We start from the raw sequence: 23,905 nt of genomic DNA, 5'->3' as shown, positions 1-23,905 counted from the left end.
GAGTTTACGAGGGGTCGGATGTGTTGGTGAAGCCTTTTGATGTTGGACACCACCCTCAGCAGGAAGCTGAATGGGTGGCATTCTTCCCCTTGTATTTTGTTCCTTGTCCTGTGCTCGAGATGGAGGATCGATATATCTTGTCATCTACGAAGTGGACTTGAGCTTTGGGAATCTGTTGGATCAACTGTACATATAGCCGCATTTATTTTTATGTTTCATCTGTCCTATCAAAAGGAGGACAAAAACAATGCTTTCATGCGTCGAAATATTCTGTTCATCTGCATTGCTTTTATTCATATTTCCCCCACTCAGTATTCAAACACTGTTTTGTAGAAGTTTGGAGATTTTGTTGGTGCTACTATGAGCTCTGCACAGCTCTAGAAGGCAAGCTTGGGAACGGGGTCACGACAAGCTGGGGAAGTCCACGGCTCTCCTTCCTCTAGGCTCGTAGCTTAGTCTATAATAGCTAGTCTTTGAAATCTCCACGTTTACATTTCTGCTTGATGTCCCTCCTTAACCGGCAGGCCATCGAAATGACAATCTCAAAAGCGTGATCACTGTCCCCAGAAAGGAACAGACTTTTCCGAATACGCGACGCCTTTTGGGGGGAAATAGGCCGTTTGGACAATGAGGACCTTGATAATGTCGTTGACTTTAGAGCCAGGCACAATCCGCTCGTCCCCCATACACAGAGCATCTCAAAAGTCCGAAAAGTAACGTTGGTGGCCGTCTTCTACCCTCAATGGAAGTTTGCTCGTGGTATCGTGGTCCTGCTCATGTCCTAGCATTACTGCTTCGCCCTCCAAGAACTACAGGGTCGTATTCGTCGTCCTCATCGGAATCATCACGAAATACTTCTTCCAATTCTCGGCTTAGTCGTCGGTTCGAATCCGACTCAGGTCCCCCTCCCACACCCCCGCCGCGACTCACAGTCCTGGTGGCGGCATCCATGTTGGAGACTTGCCTCTCCATGGCATCCCGTCTCCGGTTTCGCTCCTGGGCGTCGAACCCCACCATCGCCTCGCCCGACTCTTCATCAAAGAGTGTTCCCTCGTCCGCGCTGACGATGCTGCTGGATCGACCGCGCGAGAACCGAAACCGTCGTATAGTGAACATAAAGAGTCCGGTGACGAATGTTGGCAGTGAGTGGCGTACAATAGGAGGTACTAGTAAGTTGAGAACAGAAACTGATTGGGCGGATTGGAGCGGCAGAGGGAGATATTGCGCATAACGAGCTCGATGGCGGCGATAGAGAGGTAGTAAGGCGTAGAATACCACGAGATAGAGGACCAGGGAAATGAAGAGAGGAAGCAAAATCGTCTATATCACTGGTCAGCCCTGCCAAAATTCACGTTTGATTTGAGAAGAGACTCGTACCCTGGCGAAGTTCATGAACCCCGACCCAGCCATGGCGCTGCTGGCGACTGTGGTGCTGACGGGAGCTGGCGGTGCGTCTTCAGTCCCGACGAGGGTGCTGGGCAGCGAGCGCCTGAAGTCGGAGCCCATTTTCACGCCGCCATACTCGGCGGCAGGGAGACGTGAGGGGGTGCAGAAAGCTGCGATATATACGGAACGGTATGAAATGAGGCGCTCGAGTATAGTGCCCGTCGTGAGATTAGCCGCAGCCAAATCTGGCAAGCTTGGTGTCCAGACCGCGGTCAGGAGGGGCCGTTCGTCAGGTCGGAGGCGAATCGAGCGGGCACCTGGGACACTTGTCCGATCCTGACCGTTGTTTGCTGCTCGTACGCAGTGGGTGTTGTTGTCTACAACAGTTGCAACAGCAGGGACCAAGTGGTAAGTGTCAAACTTCGGGAGTCGAGATTCCGGAGCACGGGTAGCAAAGGATTCCGAGGATAGAACGCGAACGTGATCAGAGATGGGGGCACTGCACAGTACTCCGTGCCTATCGTCAGCGTGTTGGCATGGTGTATCGCGTGCATGGACAGGAGTTGAGATTGGTTTAGCTGCGGATTGGGCGAAAGGGATGGCAACGCAGTTTGGTTGTTAGTGGGTGCCGATCCAAGGTGCAGTGGGCTTCTAGTGGGCGTGCTCCCTACCGGCACCTTACTGGGGGCAGCCGTTGACCAAGCCCATTGGTCCCTGGCGCCGCCGCTGCAGCCGCTTAAGCAATCCAGGGCCCCAAGAACGCCGCCAAAGACTGTTGATTGAACCCCTGGCAGGAAGGTACCGGGCCACCTGTGGCGCCCACCAAAGTAACCCACAACGCCTAAAAAGCAAGGACAACTTGAGATCCCTCATTTGCTGGGTGGCTCTTGGACGGGTCCGGGCATTGCGATGCACACCTGACGGGGATGCTGGCACATTTGAACTGTCCTCCATCATCACCACCACTACCATTCTTGCCCTCGCGAAACTTCCTCGACAAACGCCGCCGCCAACCTGAGCGGCGTGTCAAAGCGCCCGTCGTCTTTGTTTGAGAGCCTGCGTTTCCTCTCTCGCTTTATTTTCGCCTTTTTCTTTTCGCCCTCGGTCACTTGGTTATAGCGCTCGCTGACGCCCGCAGCCAATAAATACGCCGTTTCATCGTCTGCACTCACGCCCGATTGTTTACCGCCTCAGCCAGCTGAACGACCCTTGTCTCCTCTTTGTTCAACGACACCGTGCGACGATTTTGGCCAGAACACGTGCTTTCCGCGTTACCAAACCAGAAATCTCTTGTGTTGGAACTAGGTGTATCAGGGTCAGAAAAGTGCAGGGCATCATGCAAGGATAAATCCCCGCCACCCGCAGCCGAATCCGAGAGCGTCACAGAATCAGGGTTATTGGGAAAGAGGGAGAGAAAAGTCTCCAAGAGGTGGACTTCCCCTGTTGGGGCAATAACGACTGCATCTAGGTACACATGCGTCCTGTTGGGCTGCCTGCGCGCCACCGAGTATGCCCCAGATAATCCAGAACGACAAGACCACAAGACAGTCGTCCGCGGGCAAAGGTTTCTTCAGACGCAACCGGGACGCCAAATCCGATAGTCGACACGAAGGAGGCGGCAGTCTCGATTCCTCCCACACGAACGGCTCCTGGGGCTCGCGTCATTCGAAGAGAGAGTCGGTGGCTTCCAACGATGGCCAGGATGCTGATAATCTAGGTCTGGCCATGACCGCTGGTGTCATCACCTCCATCCCGTATTCTGCCACCACGGCAGGCGGACAAGCACCGGTGACGGTGGATTACCTCCCTCGAGACGACCAAGTACCGACCCGGAAAGAGCCTCAACCGTATCAACTTGCGAGGGGTTCTGATTTTCATCAATACCCTGCCATCAATGGAATATCGAACGGATCATCGCACCCAGGCGGGCCTCGTCCGCCTCCGCAGCCGTCAAGTGCAACCGGGATCACAATGGCATCCAGTCAAGCTGGGGATCGAGGCACAAAATATCAACAATGGGGTCGACCTGGGAGCAGCAATGGTCCACAACATGGCACCTACGACTCGGTATCGACGAGCGATTCATATTCGGGATCGGGACACAGGAGGTCTTTTGACGGTGCCAGCATAAAGTCGAGTGCTTCCACAGCCACAAGAGGTTCTAGTCTATTTTCCTCGGACAATTCGTCGCGAACGGCAATGCCTTCTCGGCAAGATTCTGACTCGTCTGTCACTGTACTTTCTCCCACCCATTCCAGACTTTCGAAGATTAGCTCGCATTCGGGTTGGCCTACTCAGCAAGCCTCCCCCTTCAGTTCGACCACTTCCTTTACGCCAGCTGGGTTTTACCTACCGAAACCCCAAAGTGATGCAGAAATCGAAAAATTGTTTCTGCAGTTGATGCACAAACGGGGTTGGCAAAACCTGCCCGAGCAAGCCAGGCGGCAAATGATGGCATATGCGCCCGCAAAGAAATGGACTCTTGTGCATCAAGACAAGTTGACGGAGTGGCAAGGGGAGCAGAAGAGGAGGCAACAAGCAAGGCAGACAGGAGCTATCGATGGGCCAGTATCTAAAGACGTCGAGGGCACTCCCGAGTGGTATGTGAAAAGGATTTTGGATAACAGCATCACGTCCAAACAGCTGCAAAGTCTGAGCGTCAGTCTACGGACGCAACCTATCAGTTGGGTCAAGGCGTTTATTGAAGCACAGGGTCAAATCGCCCTTACCAGTGTCCTGATGAAGATCAACCGACGTACAGCCAGTGGCCCGACGCCCGTCAGCTCTGTCGCTTCAGCCGACAAGGACTTGGACCGGGAGTATGACATTGTCAAATGTCTAAAGGCGTTGATGAACAACAAATACGGCGCTGATGACGCTTTGAAGCATGAGCAGATCCCTGTTGCTCTCGCGACGTGTCTCATTTCTCCTCGGTTGACGACGAGGAAGCTGGTCAGCGAAGTCTTGACCTTCCTTTGCCATTGGGATCAAGGCCAAGGCCATCTCAAAGTCCTACAAGCCATGGACTTTGTCAAGAATCAGATGAGTGAGAACGGTCGGTTTGACGCCTGGATGCGCATTGTGGAAGTTACCATTGATGGCCGAGGGAAAATGGGCAGCCTTGTAGGTGCCAGTGAAGAGGTCCGGAGTGGTGGCATCGGTATGGAAAATCTTCTCATGGAATATGCTGTCGCCACACTTGTCCTCATCAACATGTTGGTGGATGCTCCCGACCGGGACCTACAATTACGATGCCATATCAGGGCCCAATTCATTGCCTGTGGTATCAAGCGGATACTGGTGAAGATGGAGTCTTTTCAATACGACGTAATTGACAAACAGATTGCGAAGTTCCGCGAAAACGAGGCGATCGACTACGAGGATCTGCTACAACGCGAGGGAAGCAGCATGGTCGAGAGCATTGAAGGAGAGGTCAAGGACATGACGGATCCGATGCAAATCACAGACGCCATCATGTCGAAAGTTCACGGCACAAGAACCCAAGACTACTTCATCTCGGCTATGCAGCATATGTTGTTACTTAGAGAGAACAACGCCGACGAACGGCTGAGAATGTTTCAGCTCGTGGATTCCATGCTCAGCTATGTGGCCATGGACCGGCGGTTACCGGACATGGATCTCAAGCAGAGCTTGAACTTTACCGTTCAGAGCTTGCTGGATCGACTGCATACTGATGATGAGGCCCGAATCGCTTTTGACGAAGCCACCGAGTCGAGACAGATTGCCGAAGCTGCCCTTGCTGAAAGAGATGAAATGGCAGCGCAGATTGCCATGGGAGCCAATGGCTTGGTGAAGAAACTGCAGAAACAGATTGAAGAGCAAGCCGGCATCATCGAAATGCAGTCTAGGCAGGCAGAGTCCTTGAAATCAGAGGTTGCCGAGCTCCAACGAATAAGGGCCCAGGAACTGCAACGCAATGAGTTGGAGACGCGCGAGCTGTATCTCATGCTTCGGGATGCCCAAGATGTTGCAGCTTCTCGGGCTGCCAAAGAGGGTTCTGCACCTCAAGATCCCGCTCAATTGGCAGGCATTTTGGATCGTGAGAAGTTGATGGAGCGGCTGGAGCGCAACCTGGAGCGCACCAAAACCCAATTCAAATTGGAAGGCAAAGTCTGGGGCCAGACGGGACCTTCCGATCGACTCAGAGAGCTTCGCGAAAAGATGGACGATGTCGTTGATGCCGATTTCCAGGAGCAGACACGACGGCACCTTACCAATAGTGTTATGGGAAGTGTCCACCGTAGCAATGCTCACAAAGGGCCTCGGAGAGCCGCATTGGAGGCTCTTGCGATCAGCGAAGAAGCGGAGCAGGACTCGGATTTCGAGGAAGATGTCATCTTTGAGAAGCCCCGACTTGTCGAGTACAAGAGGCCGAAGATCAGTGCAGAGCAACAAAATCAACAAAGCAACCTCCTGGACGAGCTTGCTTCGAAGGTCAAGAAGATCGACGACGAAAGTGACGAGGGGGCAGGGGAAGGAGATGACGCTGGTGTCACGACTGGACCAACCCACCCGAGCCTGGAGTCCCAGTCTCCTAGGACTCCTCTTGACGAGGGACAAGCGGAGGAGTCCAAGTTCAACGGGCCTCCGCCTCCGCCACCTCCTCCTCCACCTCCTCCATCAGATCCGGCGTCTACGGCTTTGATCCCCGGGTTTGAAGCAGGTGCACCTCCGCCGCCGCCACCCGCCACCTCCTCCGCCTCTCCCAGGCATGCCAATCTCCCCTGCTACTCCGTCCATGCCAGGCTTTACCGGTGGTCCCGCCTCCCCCTCCACCGCCTCCTCCTGGTTCCCTACCTATGAGTCCATTATCCGCCCATTCCCCCGCCACCCCCTCCTCCCCCAGGCGCTCCCGCTCTACCTGGAGCCCAGCACGGGCATTTCTTACCTCAGTCACCAGTGGTAACTGTGCCTGTCCTTAAGAATCCTATCATGCGGCCCAAGAAGAAACTCAAAGCCTTCCATTGGGACAAAGTTGATACGCCTCAAGTCACTGTCTGGGCAGAAAACGTGAATGCCGAGTCCAGAGAAGAGAAGTACCGCGAACTGCAACGCAAGGGTGTTCTTGATGAGGTTGAGAAGCTATTCATTGCCAAGGAGATCAAGATCATTGGTGGAGCAGCCAGCAAGGGCAAGAACGACAAGAAGCAGATCATCAGCAGTGACATGATGAGGAATTTCCATGTCTCCATGGCCAAGTTCAAAAACGATTCCGCTGACGAGGTAGTGAGGAAGATCATTCACTGCGACAAGGAGGTCCTAGACAACAATGTGGTTATGGATTTCCTGCAAAGAGAAGACCTTTGCACGATTCCCGAAAACATCGCCAAGCTCATGGCGCCCTATAGCAAAGACTGGACCGGCCCTGATGCTTTGACTTCGAAGCGTGAGCAAGACCCGTCCGAGTTGACTAGAGAAGACCAGATCTACCTACAGACGGCTTACGAATTGCATCATTACTGGAAGGCGAGAATGCGAGCTCTCGCTCTGACACGCAGTTATGAGCAAGAGTACGATGACATTTCCAACAAGCTGAAGGATGTTGTCAATGTGTCGGAAGCAATCCGTGACTCAACCTCTCTCATGAGCGTCTTAGCCCTCATTCTTGACATCGGAAACTACATGAACGATTCAAACAAACAAGCTTCGGGCTTCAAACTCAGCTCTCTTGCACGACTGGGCATGGTTAAGGATGACAAAAATGAAACCACATTCGCCGACCTTATTGAACGTATCGTCCGCAATCAGTATTCTCAATGGGAGGGGTTTGTGGAGGACATCGCTGGCGTTATCCCTGCCGCAAAACTCAATGTTGACCAATTGCGGCAAGACGCAAAGAAGTACATTGACAACATCAAGAACGTCCAGTCTTCACTCGATGCCGGCAACTTGAGCGATCCTAAGAAGTTTCATCCTCAAGATCGTGTTGCGCAAGTCGTACAAAGGTCTATGAAAGATGCAAGGCGAAAGGCAGAGCAACTCCAGCTCTTCCTGGACGAGGCGTCAAGAACATATGACGACATCATGACCTATTTTGGCGAAGACAATCAGGACGAAAACGCTCGCAGAGATTTCTTCAGCAAACTGGGTGGCTTCGTCACGGAGTGGAAGAAGTCGCGTGAGAAGAACATGGTCATGGAAGAGAACAAACGACGCCTCGAGGCAAGCCTGGCCCGGAAGAGGGCTCAGGCGAGTGCCAACGTGAGTGGTGCAGCAAGCGGCGCGGAAACACCAGGTAGTCCACCCGCTAATGGCGCTATGGAAACCCTGCTTGAGAAGCTTCGAGCTGCAGCGCCGCAGGTGAAAGATCAACGTGATCGAAGGAGACGGGCGAGGCTAAAGGAGAGACATGATCAAAGAGTCGCCAGCGGCCAGCAACTTCCCGAGCTCCAAGTGAAAGACGGGGTGGAAGAGAGTCGCGGTCTCGGTGGTCTGGGGGAGAAAGCCAACGAAGACAATCTCAGCACAGACGGCACGAGCGGCAGAGGAGACGTCAGTGAAAGTGAAGACGTCGCCGATCGGGCTCTGAGGGCTCTGCAGGAAATGAGAAGTTCCGCTCCCTCCACAGGCGACGAGCTTGATGTTCGGAGAAGGCGTGAGGGAGCGGACGAAGAACGCAAAGCTCGACGCATGAGACGCCGAACTGCACACCAGAGCACCAGCAGTGTAGCAAAGGAATCTATAATATCACCAACCGAACCGAAGACGGATGAAAAGGGCGGCCAGGACGGAGCCGACGATGGCTCCTCCCCGACGGAGGACAAACGATCATCTGGGGGCACTTTGAGTCCCGTGGCCACACAGCCGCCACCGGCGATAATCGTCAGTCCGACGCCGGATGATGATGATGATGAGGCTGAGAAAAAGAGGGAAGAGGGTTTGATTCAGGAATAGACGAAAGGAGCATGAGGTTGGGTTCCAACCGAACAGGGGGGGCACAACACCCACCCATTGTACCAGGATTGAGTTGGATGGAAGAGAAGCATTATCATCTCGAGTCTTGTTCTACTTACATGCAAAAGATACCCCCCAGCAGAATAATTGTTCCGAAGAGGACGGCATTTGCTAGGGTTTGGACCAGTATCAAGGTGGGAAATATTCTTGTGTAGCTATAACACGCCATCAACGGCCGGAAATGAGAGAGAGAGACACTGCAAACTGAGCATGGCACTTCTAATCGTTACGAAACGGGCCCAGACGAGTATTTGGTTTCTCTGATGTTGTACCGAGTGAAGGTGGCGGGGGACGGGTCCAGTCGAAATCCTTGTCTGTATCGTGTAGTCTGTAGTCCCATCTTGTCTATTCCTGGATGGTCTATCACATCATAGTTTCCCGGGCCAGAACTTCTTCTCCTTTATCGCCCTCTCCTCCCACGCAAAGTCATGTGCAAAGATCACTTCAAACTCTGCCGGCTTCTCCTCTCCCTCTACCTTGATGCCTTCCTTGGAGGCCGAGTACAGCCGAGCCAAAGTCTCCTTGGACTGGGGGATGTCCACATGCATGCAGCAGTATCTCCCTGTTTCGTCCGTCCATGTCGCTATGTCGCACTCTCCCGTCAGCAGGCGAACATCGTGGCATGAATCACCAGCGAGGCAAACATATTTCGAGGGTTGGCTGGAGATTTTGCACAACAGATTGATATGTCCGGGCAGGTGCCCCGGTGCATTGACAATGTACACGCTGCCGTCCTTGAAGAAGTCGATCGCATGTGGAAACTTTCCGAATGGGTTCCACGAGAATTGCGAGTTCCCACCATCACCGTCTGGAGGAGGTAACTCAATCGTTCGTTCTAGCGGGAGCAAATCTGGTTCGAAAACCGCATGTTTCCCCAAATCGTATTGCGTCTTCCCGCTGAGGAGGTCGAGAGCGCCATTGCCTACAATGAACTTTGTCTTATCGTCATCGAAATCCTTTGGAAGTCCAACGTGATCGTAATGCACATGGCTGAATATCACGTAGTCGATGTCATTCACGCGGAGGCCCCCAGCTGCCAGGGAAGCGACCGCATCTGGGTGCGTAGAGACAGGTTGCCGGTTGGTGAGGTGGATAGTCAAGGCTGTCGGGTAGAGGTTGAGGTCCCGTCTCATACCCAGGTCGAATACAATTCGTGTGACTTTTCCACTTTGCACATCCTTGTGCTGAACCAAGAAAGACAAGGAAGGTACTGTTCGTTTCGCGACGGGGTCCGCTGGAACCACGAAAAATCGTTCAGGAATTGTGATGTGGCCAGTGCTCAGAGCATGAACTGACACCGTCGCCATAGTGGCCGTCGCTTATCTGCAATGCCTGGAAGATCAGGACACCGAGCAATGTGCTTGAGGTGGCACAATTGTGTTGCAGAGCTCCAGTATCCGTACCACGTCGGCTCGAGTCCAGACATTGTTTAGATCATCCCCGCACCAATCTCAGCCCAGAGTCATCCGCGGCTGAATCAATTGCGGGATGTTTGATGAGGGGAAGTTGAATTCGATCTTGTTCTTGGGTGGAGTTTTTAGATGCAAGTTCCGTCGGCCTCCATGGGCAATGCCGTCGAGTTAAGGACTGGTCTCCCAGGTTACTGCGGCTGTAAGCTTCGGCATGCTCTTCAGCCTCGTGAGGGGTCTCGTGTGCCTGACAGTTCCACGCGCCTCGATATTCCAATTCCCCCGTACATTGGGGGTTGGGGAATGACCGGCGTGTTCAGTCGTCAGCAGACTGAGAGATTCCACCGAGGAGCATTCATACATGGTGCGGCTTGTTCCGCTGCCTGCTGGCAACACTAGGTGGCACGAATCGCAAGGCAGACAAGGATGATTCAAGATCGGTGATGGCGGTATCCGAGACATGCTTGTTGGGTTCAAGGTTCGGTCCTCCTCTTCTCTCCTGGTCTTCCTTCCTCTTCGGTGCGACACCGGCGGAATTTTGCGTATTATCCGTTCTGGATTGCTGTCTTCGATGGCCGCCACTGGAGGTGATTTGGCCGGCGGTGGTTGACACTCTTCTCCGACGACTTTCGTGGAGCATAGAGGTCGACTTGTCGATACCAGTATCCACAATGCGGAAGTTGTAGATCTTGGGGAACAGATGTTTGTCAATCAGATGAAGACGTCGCTTCTGTGGGGTGGAACACTTTCTGTCACAGTCCTCGACAAAGCAAGCATATGTCTTCTCACCTTTGGCTTGCAGGGCTTCCCGGAAGGTATTGTGGTTTTCGTCGATGTGCAGGGCTAGGAAATGAACAGTAGGGAAATTTTTGCCGCATGAGGTACAACGATTGGAATGGTCTTTGGCATAATGCACCTCGAAATCTTCGATAGAAGCAAAGTCCAGGGTTTCCCGGTGAGGCGGGAGAGTACACTGCATGACAGGTTTGGCTGGCAGGTCGGCGACTGTGGCTACAACACTGAGTTTTGCAGGACGAGGAGATTGAGGTTCTTCTGCCGCAGAATTGGCGGTGTCGCTGCTGGACGAGAGGATCGATGACTCGCGTGATCGCTTGACCATGGCGGTGTAAGTTCGCAGTTGATGGAGATGTGTCTGGGTCTGGCTGATCAGCCTACTCACGCTTCCTGATGATGGCTTTTCCCTTACATGCCTAGACACTGCTTTCAGGCCATGATTGATTGATGAGAGACACAGGAGTGACGATGGCAAGGGACCGCCATGAACCAATGACATGGATGAGGGAAGGGAATCATTGCGGACTGCGCGCCAGGAAGAGAAGCGGGCCGCGATGGTTGGATCTCAGCCTGCGAGGAGCCAGGTCTGAATAGGGAAAGAGTGGTGCCTAATGGGCCAGTGCCATCCCCACTGGCTGCCACTGGCTACGCCTAGGTTTGGGCCCTGGGCGCCAGTAGGCGGGCACTTGGATGGTGATTGGGCGCCCCTGGTGCCTCCGATGGGCCCGTGATCCGCCCCTTCTCATTTGTTACTGTGTACCGAGTAGTCCTACGGAATACACATACCTACTCCCCTGTCTCTCCATGGCTGCTTCGTCCTGATGTTACAAGCGCCTCTTGTGTCTACTCCCTCAGCCTCTGTGTGCTTCTCGCTGGTTTTCGATCGTGTGTTTCAGGTTCTGCAGCCACGATCCAGGAACACCCTCGATTTGACGGTGCCACCTCCAAGCCAGTCTGAAAGCCGCCCGGACTCGTCATCCACCTTGCATCTGACCATCTATCTCTAACTCACCTGCGCAGCCTCAACTCAACGTCTCTTCCTCCCTTTCTAACTGCTCAACGGTCGCTAGTGACTACGGGTCCCAGCACCTACGTCCATCAACCGCTCTATTCAACACCTCCAACGTCCTCTGCATTGTCTCATTCAACCCTCCACCTGACTGAAACCGCTTTGCGCCCGCTCGTTCTTTGTCTGTCCGCGAGCCTTTTCCCCCCTTCCGCTCCGATGCCGACCATTAGCTAGAGAAGGAGCACGTCTCCCTCCGTCTCCTTATTATCACACACTTGGGTTGGACCAACTGACGCGGATATGCTCGCTTCCAAGCCACCATATACCGCCAATACTGGCACCAGCCAGCAGCTCCCCGTCCGCAACTTCTCTGAGTCCTCGACCAGAACCCAAATGACTTCGATGGCTCTCCAAGACGGCCTTTTTACCTCCCCAACGGACTCTGAATTCTCCGATGTCTATGACGGGCTGGACTCGATACGGGTATGGGACGAGAAAAAGGTTGGAGAATGGCTGCACTCCATCCGTTGTGGACAGTATGAGCCTCTCTTCAAGGCGAACAACTTTACGGGGGAGAGTCTACTGGAGTGTGACCAAAAGATTCTGTCAGAAATGGGGATCAAGAAAATCGGTGACCGTGTCCGAATCAATGTTGCAATCAAACAACTGCGAAATAAGTCGTCCCTGCTACGGTCGAGGAGAAACCGGGATAGTCTAGCTATCTTGGATGGCATTGCCGGGACCCCTTCGTCCTCGGACTCTCCTCGTACTCACGGTTCCAGGTCTCACAACGGCAGCACCAAGCGCTTCTCCCGCCAGCTCGACTCCTCCGTTCTGCAGAATTTCAACTCGGCCAGCACAGGATTCAAAGTTGGATCGAGGCCGAGCTCGCCTTTGGCAGATGTACACAGTGCAGGCCTCAGGTCCCATCGTTACGCGCAGAGCCCGATGGATGGTGCAAGAAACGCCTCTGGCGGCGGATACTTTAGCCAACCAGGGTCAGCGAATTCCACGTCCGGCAGACGACCTGAAACTCCGCAACTTGCCAGTCAAACCACAAGAGCAGCTCATCTCCGGCAGAATTCGAGCATCGATGGCCTGACGCCAGGTGGATTGCCGTCGGGATCTCCCGTCATCAAAATCATCCACAACGGTGGCCAGACGAAGGTTGTCAATATCAAGTTTTGTCGCACGGCTGACGATGTCACGTCGACGGTGCTGAAAAAGCTCCACCTTCCTGAAACCCATTTTCGTAATTATTGCTTCTATGTCCTCAATGGTCTCGAACCAGACCCGGCAAATTGTCGTCGAGTAAGCGACAGCGAACTCATGAGAATTTGTAATGAGTCGACGCGGTCCGAGAGGAATAGGTTGATCCTGAGGAAGATCAATGACGGGCCTCCCGACGTCGACGAACTCCACAAGGCTGCGAAAATCGCGTCTGATGAATCGCAAGTCCTCCACAGCAATGCGCTGAGCACGAACAACATGCGCAATCAAATCAAGTTGCAGAAACTCACGGGCGAGTCCTGGCACAATATTCAAGTCCCGATTTCCCCGGTTACCACGACAGATCGAAATCGGAACGTCATCGCCACCGCAGACGAATATGACCGGCAGGAAGCTCAACAACACCTTCGAGTCCCGAGCAGCCAGAGTACGAAGCTCCGTACATTCTATGGTGCACGACCTCCCAGTGAGATGATTGTGCAGGAGTTGACCACTTATTTCCCTGCTCATCAGCGCGAGGATATCGAAAAGACAATGAGATTATCTGTCCGACGTTCACAGCGCATGAGTCGCGCACAAAGTCGCCTGAGCGTGATGAGTAACGTGAGCATGGCTTCCAGTCTCAAGGACGCTCCTCCGGTACCAAGCATCCCGAGCATCGCCGACTCCTGGGTGTACCAGACCGGGATGACCTCTCGTGCTCCTACAGCCCGACCACTATCTGTAATGTCGAGTAGATTCAATCTTATGAACCAGTCATTCCGAGATTCAATCGCCTCTTCAACGCTACACCCATTGCAGGAAGAATCTCCTATTGAGCCGAACAGGAAGTCATACGTATCGTTTGACAGCGGCTCTGATTCTGCTGCCCAGGCCGAAGCAGTCCGAGCAAGCTACTTTGACGAAAGTCCTGGGGTCACCTTGAACACTGACAATATGAATGAACGCCTGTCAGTTATCGTTGCTGAGGATGGCGAGGAAGAAGATCAGGAACTCACCTCGTTCCTTCAAGGAAACAGCTTTGACAAGAACAACTGGATGAAGGGCGACTTGATCGGCGAAGGCTCTTTTGGCAGCGTCTATCTGGCCCTCCACGCTGTGACTGGTGAATTGATGGCAGTCAAGCAAGTGGAATTGCCCAACGTGGCCAAAGGCACGGAGGGCGACAAGAAGAAGACGGCCATGATTGCGGCGTTGAAGCAAGAGATCACACTGTTGCAAGGCCTGTCCCACCCGCATATCGTTCAATACTTGGGTACTTCGTCGGACGAAAAGCACCTTAACATTTTCCTCGAGTATGTTGCAGGTGGCTCCATCGCCGGCATGCTGAAGCAGTACAACACCTTCCAAGAACCCCTTATCCGTAACTTTACTAGACAAATTCTCGAGGGGCTCTCCTATCTACACGCTCGTAACATCATCCACCGCGACATCAAGGGCGCCAACATTCTGGTCGACAACCGCGGTGCCGTGAAAATCTCCGACTTTGGGGTGTCCAAGAAGACGAATTTCAACGGCATGAATTCTGCGCCTGGTACGCGCACATCTCTTCAAGGAAGCGTCTTTTGGATGGCTCCTGAAGTCGTTCGCCAGTCTGGACAGTCGATCAAGTCGGACATCTGGTCAGTTGGATGTTTGGTGGTTGAGATGTACACAGGCTCCCGCCCCTTCCCCTCAATGACGACGCTACAGACGCTGTTTGCCGTGGGAAGTAACAACGAGAAACCCACTATTCCCGAACATGCTAGTGAGGATGCGAAGCAGTTCATGGGGAAGACCTTCGAGGTTGACCACGAGAAGAGGCCTGGCGCGGACGAATTATTGAGAGAGAGATTTTTGTTGCCTACGGCCTGAGGGCGCGGTGGAGGCTGGGTCGGAACGGATCGACCTGTACGATATATGCGCTCGGTGAATGTCAGGACCATCTTGCTCGATAGGATCCGGTGAGGAACAGACCGCTGCGGACTTGAGACAGATCATCTAAACCAGAGGGTCGCGGACGGCAGAGCTGGTTCTAAAAGTTGCAGGGCATAGTTTTATATGTTCTCCTACATGTTGTCTACTTGGGATCAGCTTGCGACGATGTTGTGTTTGTGTATATCAGCGGTGGTGCATTGACGAAGGGACATACCCCGGCGGAAGGTGTTGTAAAACTGGTCTGTGGAGGTTTCAGATAGAGAGACCACAGGAGGACCGCCCCCCAGCGGAGCGGCATGGGACGGGACTATTCATGGAATCAATCCATCGACATGCTGGTACCAGCTCTTGTGTTTTGTCGTTGTTCCCCCCCTTTTCAGCGGAGATGATGATGCATAACAATTGTTATACCCGTCACTTACGGTTGATTGCCAGGGTTATCTGTATCAACTCAACAACTACTCGACAGATCTCGGTTTTGCCCGTGATACACTCACTCACTCACTGCACATGTCTAGACTGGATCTGGATGGACGGCGTCCTTCATCCTTTTTCCCCAGGAGATGTGGTGTTCCATGGCTTTACTCCGCTTCGGCCCTTGTAATAATAGCCTGATCAGCTTGTTTCGGGGTGGTGGAGACGATCAGACCTTGGGCTCTGAGGACTTCACAGGAGAGGTTGGGGGGGGGGGGGGGGGACGAAAGAGAGAGAGAGAGAGTGTGTGTGTGTACGTACAACAGCAGAATACGGAGACGAAACCGTTGCAGAGGAAACCACGCCTGTCTAAAACGTTCCCCCGATTCATCCTCAGGGACAGATAAATTGATGATACCTAGTAAAGCGAAACCCGTTCCAGAGTCATGCCACGGCAATGCTCCAATATGTGGCATTTCCATCTCCTTTGCTACATCTAGTTCGCTCTGACGATGGCGAAACTGTCTCGATTTGCACACCAGACTCTCTGCGCAAATGGCTGTACGTTCGTTAAGTCTCACAGGCTCGATTTCTGCTATATTGATTCTGTCTAACATTCCGCGACACTGGCCACATTCGCTTCATTCACAGCCAGGGAATGACGTCCGTATCTGCTAAGAGATGTCCATGGGCTGGAGCGGGATATGAACTGCCGGGAGTGGTCGAGGAGAGTCGTGGTCCGTCACCTTCACACCATTAAGGAAGTTGGGATGGCTGCCATCGGGCCCATTGCTTCGTGGGGCAACATTAATCGTATCCATCGTTTCTCCTAGGGATTGAAGGGGCCTCGGCGCAGCTTGCACTTGTTGCAAACCATTGATAGAAGCTGAATTTCCATTCGTTGCATGGGAAGGAGGTGGTGCTGTTGGAGCTTGTGTTGTTGTGGGCGTAGCATTCTCAGCGTCTTTTCGATACCGTAGTTGCACGACCAAGCTTTCTTCCACCTCGTCTGGTTCGAGGCCCTCATCAGTCATATCCTCGTCGTCGTCGTCGCCTTCATCCTCCCCGTCAAAGTCCGGCTCTGACTCGTCTGGCTCGTCTTCATTTCCACTCCATTCTCTACCTGATGACTGGGCTTCGTCGCTCTCGTCCGAATCCCCGCCGTCGGCATATCCCTGTCTCGTCGGTTTAACTTGTCTTCCTGACCTCGATGTTCTTACATTCCGCGAGGCCGGCATGGTGGTGGGCATGTCGTCACTTGTTTCTGTGAAGTGGCCTTCGCCCGTTGCTCTTTCCAACTCCTTGCGCTGGTCAATCAAGATGCTTTCCCCATACATACCACCCACCCGCGACTTGACCTGCCTGCCACTGGCGGTCACGGTCGGTCCGGTCTCTAGGGGGGTAGAGATACCGGAATTACGTGTGGAGCGTTTGCTAGAGAGTCCATCCGACGCATCATCCTCGTCTGAATATGTATATCTCATTCTCTTTCCGCGTGTTCGTCCCTCGTATAGTGAGAAGCCGGGTTCTGGTCGAGCGAAGGCGGCCTTGCGGGCGAGCCGGTAGTCGCGACGTTTGCGCTTCTAGTGCAATTGTCAGTCCATATCAAGGATGCGCGGCAGAGTACCTACCTCTTCACCAGCCTCAAATCTCGGAATGGCTGCCCTTAGCTTGTCGCTAATCACTTTCGAATTGGAGCTGTGTTCTTCGGCGAACTTGTCTGCCAGGGCTATGACCTCTGGAATTGAACCAGCGACGCTGAACCACGTGTTTGTCTTTGCAGTCTTGCCGTCATTTTCTCTGTAAATTCGAAAATGCGAGTCATCTTGACCCTCAATGAGCCAATACTTTCGACGATATTGGTCTGAAAACCACGGTTGAACGCTGCGCGGCTGGTTCCGGTCGTCGTCCCGACGTGTCTGCTTGTACGACTCTTTGATGAGCGCCTGCACGGCGTCGGAGGAATTGAGAGACCAGAGAGCAAGGGCTTTTAGCAGGCTCAGCTAAACCTTTGGTCAGCTAAGCATAATAAACGGGGTCAAGGTCGAATCATACTCGTTCATCTGGGCTCATGTTGTTGAAATTTTTCCCTCCGTGGATAGGATTAACGCCCTTCCACTCGGTTGGCCATTGGCTGTGATGTGTAGAGAGCGCATCTTCAAGTGCCCGGCCATAGTGTCCGCGTCTAGCTCGCGTTAGAGATCCAGGAGGCGACAGCGTAGGGGCTCGCTGCTGGGCAGCAAGTTGTCCAGTGTGCGGAGACTAACTCGACATCTTTCTTTCTGTTCAAGACAAGACCTAAAAGCGCACACAAGAGTCTCTCCACTTGCTCGTCGGGAAGTTCTCCGGCCACCCCTCTCTCAATGTCCTGCGGCCCGTAGTTCGGTAGGGACTTGGGAAACACGTCGCTAAATCGGCTCCTGAACATAACAAGGAAGGCAATCGCCGGGTTATCGGCCAGAGTATACTCGTGGGGTGGTGAGGGTGCGCGTTTGGGAGGTTCGGGGGTCGCTTCAGGTTTGGGCGCCGGCTTGAAATATCGATCCAATCCCGAGGGCTTCAACGCCATTTTCTGGGCCATTTCCTCATCGTCGGAGGATGGAGCAGAAGACAACGAGGAAGAGTCAGAGTCGGCCATGGCTCGGTGGAGAGGAAAGAAACACGCAGGAGGGGTGAGGCAGTTACAGTGCAGAACGGCGGGTGTGTCGCAGCAGGAGCACGGGGAGGGAAAGGGAAGGGAAACTACAAAATCTGGAGCGGTCTGATGGATTGATTGACTTGGCGCGTTGAGGGCAAGTTACGCGCTGCTCGGCCAATGACTGCATTTTTCATCTGTGTCCCAGCACTGGCTGTCAACGACATCCCTTTCACACACTCCAGGCTGGCGAATCCTTGAGTCCGAAGCACCAGTCGGCCTCCAATCACCTGCCTTCTTCTGGCCAACTTGTGGTGTCTTGACTGTTGGAGGAGCAGTCACCATTAACAGCAGCGGTTCGGGGGACGCCAGCTTGCCAAGCGTTCGAATCAGCCTCTTTTGAATTCGACTTGCGTTGCAGCGATCGTCCGTTCGGCCCCAATCCATATTCATTCCCATGCACTAGGCTTCGACCATTGTTGACAACGCTTTGTGCCGTCGATGTGCTTGCCGAGGGACGATTGTCCGTCTGTCTCACTCCCTTGGTGACCGCTGCAGCATCTCTTGCCGTTTCCTCAAATTTCTGGCTGAGACCAAGCATTCCCCGAGAGGACGCGGGGTTCTCCGGGTTTCCATTGCCCATTGTCAGTCCAACGATGCGCTCAAATTCTGTTCGTGCCTTGACACTGTTGCTGGAGATTCTGTTAGAAATGGTGTCGTGTGTTCACCAATTTGAAATAGTCTGAGATTGAAACAGTGCCGACCATGATCAGAAAGTCCCAGCGTGCGATGTTGACACATCTCGTCACAGTAAGGATCTTGTGACACTGTGATTGGGCTTGTGCATGTAGCTGAAGTCAACCGTGTGCTTCTGGTTCGATCCGCATCAAGTGAGCTTCTGGGGCCAATTGTGAATAGGCACCTTGAGAGCCAGCAGGATGGAGTAACTGTTTGCATTGGAGTCTTGAGGCTGGCGATTTTGATTGACCCAGTCCTCGTATGTAACGAGTCTTGTTTAGTACCGTGTAAGAATACGATAGACGCTTTGCTGTTGCCCAACCGTGGTGTTGACGAGCACGCCGACGTTGGGGCCACTGCACCTCTCGGCCAACGCATGGCAGAATGGGGACCTAAGCCGCCAATGTTCTAGGCTTGGTAAGAACTTACCACGAGCCACAACTCTTTCTTGTCGACATATGCCGCCATGCCGAACTGAACAGCATCATGATATAACAAGCTTTTCTGCTTGATGAGGCAGAGTTGTAAACTCCAATATTTTCACATGATTGCTGCGACAAAGGGTTTTCTGGAGAAGAGGGGAAGACGAGACAGACATACGCAGAGCACATGAGTACTTTCAGAGTTCCCCCATACGATTGCAATCTGTGCAGATGGAGGAAATCACTCCAACGAGGCAGAGGTAAGATGAGGATGAAGTTGGCGGTTGCGGGCTGGACTTCGAGTTCAAAGATGGAGTGAGGCGGGCTGGGCGGGAGCCAAGTCGTCACGTGTAGTCCTTGATAGTATTAGCCCAATACCTGCGTCATTCCCATCCTTTGCGTCGCCGTACGCCCACCGTCCCATGCCAAGATTTTTGCTGAAGCGCACACAAACGAAACCTGCGCCCTGTCCACCTCTTCATCTCGAACTCTCTACAACCACGTTCGGTCGACAACTACCTCCAAGCTCTACGCCATCATGGGTAGAGTCATTCGGAACCAGCGCAAAGGGCGCGGATCCATCTTCAGTCAGTGCCTCCTCGTCCACGCTGCCCCCCCGAATCTCTGCTCTGCTCTGCGCTCAACAAACTCTTGCTCAATGGGTTTTCATCCCTTTGCTGACCTCTCGCAACAGCCAGTCATACCAGGTTGAGAAAAGGAGCGGCCAAGTTTCGACAACTCGATTATGCAGAGCGTCATGGGTACATTCGTGGCGTTGTGACTGAAATCATTCACGATCCGGGTCGAGGTGCACCCCTCGCCCGTGTCCAGTTCCGCTCCCCCTACAAATATGGCCTCAAGACCGAGACCTTCATTGCGAACGAGGGGCTCTTTACTGGCCGTAGGTTTTCGCTCCCCTGTTCTTGTCCTCGGACTCACGAGTTGGTGCAACGGCTGACTGCCTGTGACTATCAGAATTCATCTACGCCGGAAAGAATGCAGCCTTGAGTGTCGGCAACATCCTCCCCTTGGGCGCCGTGCCCGAAGGAACAGTCGTGTCGAATGTGGAGGAGAAGACCGGTGACCGAGGCGCGCTGGGACGAACTTCAGGCAACTATGTGACTGTGATCGGACACAACCCAGATGAGGGAAAAACCAGAGTCAAGCTTCCCAGTGGTGCAAAGAAAGTGGTGCTCAGTTCGGCTCGAGGGATGATCGGCATCGTCGCTGGTGGCGGTCGTACTGACAAGCCTATGCTCAGTATGTGCACAGCTATCTTCTATGTGGACTGGGAGGAATGGGCTAACCAGCGAATACAGAGGCTTCCCGCGCCAAGCACAAGTTCGCCGTCAAGCGCAACTCCTGGCCCAAGACTCGTGGTGTTGCCATGAACCCTGTTGACCATCCCCACGGTGGTGGTAACCATCAGCACATCGGTAAGGCCTCTACCATTTCACGATACGCCGCCCAAGGTCAAAAAGCCGGTCTTATTGCTGCCCGGAGGACTGGTCTGCTACGTGGTACCCAGAAGACCAAGGAGTAGAGAGGATATTTGTTGTACGAGGGACTTCCAGAAAACGGCGTGGACTGTGTTACGGGCTCTTTTACGGCATGTGCGTCACCAAAACACACACAACACGGAAGTGGAAAAGGGTCCAAGGCGCCGACGGCCCAAAGAATGCCAATAGACGCATTGTCTATTGAGCAGGTGCTAGTTGCAGCTAGATAGCCTGAGGTTGTGGTGGCCATATCCGCAATGAAGATCGGATTGAGACGACGGGAAGAATGTGCACGGGTGCCAGCGCGGGAGATTGCTATCATCTCCAGAAACAGACCGTGACCGAAACTGAGTATTTGATTGAAGCCGATCCCCCCTTTTATTGCTTTTGGTAAAAGTGCACAGCTGCCGAAGCGCGGACCTCGTGGCGTGTCACTGTTGCAAATCCCCTCCCCCCCTTTTTCTCTTTAAACAGACACGTCACGAGAAAATTCATATGCAACTCAGACGGCCATGCTTACATGAGAGGCCATATGCATGACAATGCTGACGGGGCTCGGCGGCAAGGAAGGCCCGAGGATATACTGCTCCTCGTGGTAGCAGGCGTGGTTAGGGACGACTAAAATTATGCCGCAATTGTGCCCCCCAGCGAGAATAGCTAGAACCATGGACGTGTGCCTTTTCTTGCCCTCGAGTAGATAAGCCAAGCGATGATTTCAGTTGGTGGCGCACTGTTTCAGAGGCACATACGGCGAATCCCCCGCAGAAGAGTTTGAAGTCAGGGGCAGCTGTTGGGAACCACTGGCTCTGGGCTGCTCTGGGCTTTTCTGTCACCTGAACCGCGAGGGGACTGAGAGAGTTGAAGGGGTCCCGGAACTCTATGAGCCAGAAACACATGGTTTGCGCGTCGCTGCATTAATTATTATTGGCACCGAGACGAGACGAGACGAGACGAGGACGGCAGGGATTTAATTCATCCTCCAGTATTCACTCACCGGGCCTGATTCTTGTTCCACGCTGTAAGCGCAGTCAGTCGTTTATTCTCCCTCTATATTCTGACCTCATTTACTCTACGCTGCTCGCCAGACTTTGTTTCGTCCCCCTTGCTCATCAGCATTCCAGTTGCAAGACTAGACCACACCGCGCTGTCCTGTCCGATCCGATCCCTCCGTTGCTCACCACCGAAACACAGACAGCGCAACGTAGCACCTTCTCTTATCGATCCCCCCAACATCATCATTCTCACTCGCTATTATAATCTCCTCTCGCACCCCTCCACGACTCTCCCACGAGCACCGTCACCGGCCGTTTCCAACCATGAATGTCAACAAGAAACTCGATCGGTTTAAACAATGGGCAGGAGAGCGGATGGGCGGCGAAGTCAAGACCAATGTGTCCGACGACTTCAAGGCCCTGGAGCTGGAGATGGGCCTCCGTCAGGAGGGTGCGTGCCACACTCCTGCTGAACAACCCCAGGCACATGGGTGCTAATCGCGATGATTGCAGGCCTCGAGAAAATGCAGCGATCGATGAATGCCTACATTAAAGCCATCTCCAAGCGATCCGAGGTGGAGGGCAAGGAGAAAACACTTCCGATCGCTTACATGGGCGGGACCATGATTTCCCACGGTGAAGACTTTGAGACGGATTCAGAATACGGCCAGTGTCTCAACAGTGGGTATAGCCATGTCGCAAGGAAAACTGTATGCTGATTTCCCCAGTGTTTGGCCGGACACAGGAACGGTTGGCGCGCACACAAGAGACCTACATCACAAACGCCACCACGTCCTGGCTGGAGTCTCTCGAAAGGTCTTTGGTCCAACTGAAGGAATATCAGGCCGCCCGCAAACGACTTGAGACGCGCCGACTGGCTTATGATACGTCGCTGGCGAAGATGCAGAAGGCCAAGAAGGAGGATTTCCGCGTCGAAGAGGAACTGCGGACTCAGAAGGCCAAATATGAAGAATCAGCCGACGATGTGCAGCGCCGGATGGAGGAAATCCGCGACTCAGACCCAGAGAGCGTGGCGGACCTTGCGGCGTTCCTTGACGCGGAACTGGCGTATCACGATCAATGCAGAGAAGCACTGTTGCAACTGAGGAGCCAGTGGCCTGCCAGGTAGGCCGTCTCCTCCTCCAATACAAGGTCGGATCTAACTCTATTCTGCGCAGGGCCCAACTGTCAAACCGTAGTGGCCGTCCCAATCCTCGGTCACGATCAAACACTGTCCGGTCATATACTCAGACTGTTGAGCCCGCGGAAGAAACACCGGCAGTGGTCGAAGCGCGCCCGACCATCAAGTCGAATCGGAGTGGGCGTTTCGCTGACCAGCCGACTTCAGAATATTCGCCAGCACGCCCGATCTACGCCAGAGCCACGACGTACAATGACTCCCATACAGCCAGGGATCTGTCCCCGGCCACCAGGCCTGGCATGACACGCATCCCCAGCGACTCTTTAATGATTCGAACGGCCCGATCGCAACTCCGAAGTGTAGATGAACAGGACATCTTTGCAGATGAATCCACAAACAGTGGTTCTGACCGCGGTTACGGGGATCAATCTGTGTCTCCTGCAACATCCCATGGCAGTGAATCAGTGACCCTCCTAAGCGGCAAGAAGAGTGCTGTGCCGCCTCCACCTCCTCCGTCACGCTCAAAGAAGCCCCCACCTCCTCCTGTCCCGGCAAAGAGAACCGTTCTCACATGAACGATGGTGTACGGAGGACATGATAAAGGCTGCCTGGATTGATAGAAGGAGTCTGGCGCTGGTCACCCCAGAGAGACAGAGAGACACCGAGACACCGAGGATTAGACCCAGGCCCGAGAATATCATATGCATTATTCCAGCGGGCGTTGTATGACATACATATACAGTGATTGAATTTGCAAGCACATCGGTCTTTCGTTATCTGCCTCGAGGCTGTCAAATATTCCGAACCGTATATGCCCCCTGTTCGCCCAAGGTCTATCTGTTGGGGGACGCCTCGACGCGTACTCCCATCATCACGTGAGCTGGTTATCACGTGATGACATGGACAGAGTAAGACCCTAAATTTGCCGCCCACTTGGCAAACTACCTACTTGCCAGACCTCGTTTGGGGGTCACATCTGTTCTCCGTTGCGCTCCCCCCCAAAGAACGTGAAGGCCCCTCGGCCGGGAAAATCATCAATCAACGCGTCGCATCCATCTCTTTTCATCTCAACTGATCACTGGCAACTCGCAGTACCACTTGAGGAGTGCGCCCGAACCCGGTTGGCGACTCTTCGTCCCCTCTTTAATCAGGCACCCTCTCCTCAACCGCCCCGACCTCGCCTCACCCAGACTGCTACACCTCAGCGAATCCTCCCCATCGGCCCTCTGCGCCACGTCCATCCGCCTTCACGAGGTTGCGCCAGTCCTGTGCTTCCCTTGACGACCGACAACAACGGCGCCCACCGTGATTAGATGCTCAGATAGGCCCTGTCCACGTTCGCC

The 23,905-nt window shown here is 53.6% G+C and overlaps 9 protein-coding genes across 9 annotated transcripts; 5 read left to right on the top strand and 4 right to left on the bottom strand.

The window, feature by feature from the left end:
- Positions 1 to 774: 774 nt before the first annotated feature.
- AYL99_08762 (hypothetical protein) lies at positions 775 to 1,506 on the bottom strand (the record flags this gene model as incomplete). Its single annotated transcript, XM_018840270.1, has 2 exons — positions 775 to 1,320; positions 1,378 to 1,506. 2 exons carry the CDS (start codon positions 1,504 to 1,506, stop codon positions 775 to 777), a joined length of 675 nt encoding a protein of 224 aa, XP_018690017.1.
- Positions 1,507 to 2,895: 1,389 nt separating this feature from the next.
- On the top strand, positions 2,896 to 6,210 carry AYL99_08761 (hypothetical protein; the record flags this gene model as incomplete). The annotated part of the gene is made up of 1 exon (XM_018840269.1): positions 2,896 to 6,210. One exon carries the CDS (start codon positions 2,896 to 2,898, stop codon positions 6,208 to 6,210), a length of 3,315 nt encoding a protein of 1,104 aa, XP_018690016.1.
- Positions 6,211 to 6,339: 129 nt separating this feature from the next.
- AYL99_08760 (Cytokinesis protein sepA) lies at positions 6,340 to 8,301 on the top strand (the record flags this gene model as incomplete). The annotated part of the gene is made up of 1 exon (XM_018840268.1): positions 6,340 to 8,301. One exon carries the CDS (start codon positions 6,340 to 6,342, stop codon positions 8,299 to 8,301), a length of 1,962 nt encoding a protein of 653 aa, XP_018690015.1.
- Positions 8,302 to 8,729: 428 nt separating this feature from the next.
- Positions 8,730 to 9,668, bottom strand: AYL99_08759 (hypothetical protein; the record flags this gene model as incomplete). Its single annotated transcript, XM_018840267.1, has 1 exon — positions 8,730 to 9,668. The coding sequence occupies one exon, from the start codon at positions 9,666 to 9,668 to the stop codon at positions 8,730 to 8,732; it is 939 nt and encodes a 312-aa protein (XP_018690014.1).
- A 457-nt stretch (positions 9,669 to 10,125) lies between these two features.
- AYL99_08758 (hypothetical protein) lies at positions 10,126 to 10,890 on the bottom strand (the record flags this gene model as incomplete). Its single annotated transcript, XM_018840266.1, has 1 exon — positions 10,126 to 10,890. One exon carries the CDS (start codon positions 10,888 to 10,890, stop codon positions 10,126 to 10,128), a length of 765 nt encoding a protein of 254 aa, XP_018690013.1.
- Positions 10,891 to 11,874: 984 nt separating this feature from the next.
- Positions 11,875 to 14,658, top strand: AYL99_08757 (hypothetical protein; the record flags this gene model as incomplete). Its single annotated transcript, XM_018840265.1, has 1 exon — positions 11,875 to 14,658. One exon carries the CDS (start codon positions 11,875 to 11,877, stop codon positions 14,656 to 14,658), a length of 2,784 nt encoding a protein of 927 aa, XP_018690012.1.
- Positions 14,659 to 15,809: 1,151 nt separating this feature from the next.
- AYL99_08756 (hypothetical protein) lies at positions 15,810 to 17,773 on the bottom strand (the record flags this gene model as incomplete). The annotated part of the gene is made up of 4 exons (XM_018840264.1): positions 15,810 to 16,718; positions 16,767 to 17,138; positions 17,191 to 17,320; positions 17,403 to 17,773. 4 exons carry the CDS (start codon positions 17,771 to 17,773, stop codon positions 15,810 to 15,812), a joined length of 1,782 nt encoding a protein of 593 aa, XP_018690011.1.
- A 1,695-nt stretch (positions 17,774 to 19,468) lies between these two features.
- AYL99_08755 (60S ribosomal protein L2-A) lies at positions 19,469 to 20,473 on the top strand (the record flags this gene model as incomplete). The annotated part of the gene is made up of 4 exons (XM_018840263.1): positions 19,469 to 19,517; positions 19,625 to 19,831; positions 19,906 to 20,190; positions 20,250 to 20,473. The coding sequence occupies 4 exons, from the start codon at positions 19,469 to 19,471 to the stop codon at positions 20,471 to 20,473; spliced, it is 765 nt and encodes a 254-aa protein (XP_018690010.1).
- A 1,272-nt stretch (positions 20,474 to 21,745) lies between these two features.
- On the top strand, positions 21,746 to 23,137 carry AYL99_08754 (hypothetical protein; the record flags this gene model as incomplete). The annotated part of the gene is made up of 4 exons (XM_018840262.1): positions 21,746 to 21,872; positions 21,935 to 22,102; positions 22,150 to 22,546; positions 22,600 to 23,137. 4 exons carry the CDS (start codon positions 21,746 to 21,748, stop codon positions 23,135 to 23,137), a joined length of 1,230 nt encoding a protein of 409 aa, XP_018690009.1.
- Positions 23,138 to 23,905: the final 768 nt, after the last annotated feature.

The sequence above is a fragment of the Fonsecaea erecta genome (genome assembly GCF_001651985.1).
Source record: "Fonsecaea erecta strain CBS 125763 chromosome Unknown Scaff8, whole genome shotgun sequence".
Classification (NCBI taxonomy): Eukaryota; Fungi; Ascomycota; class Eurotiomycetes; order Chaetothyriales; family Herpotrichiellaceae; genus Fonsecaea; species Fonsecaea erecta.
The sequence above is the reverse complement of the archived record's forward strand: the minus strand, read 5'-3'. Positions and strand labels throughout refer to the sequence as shown.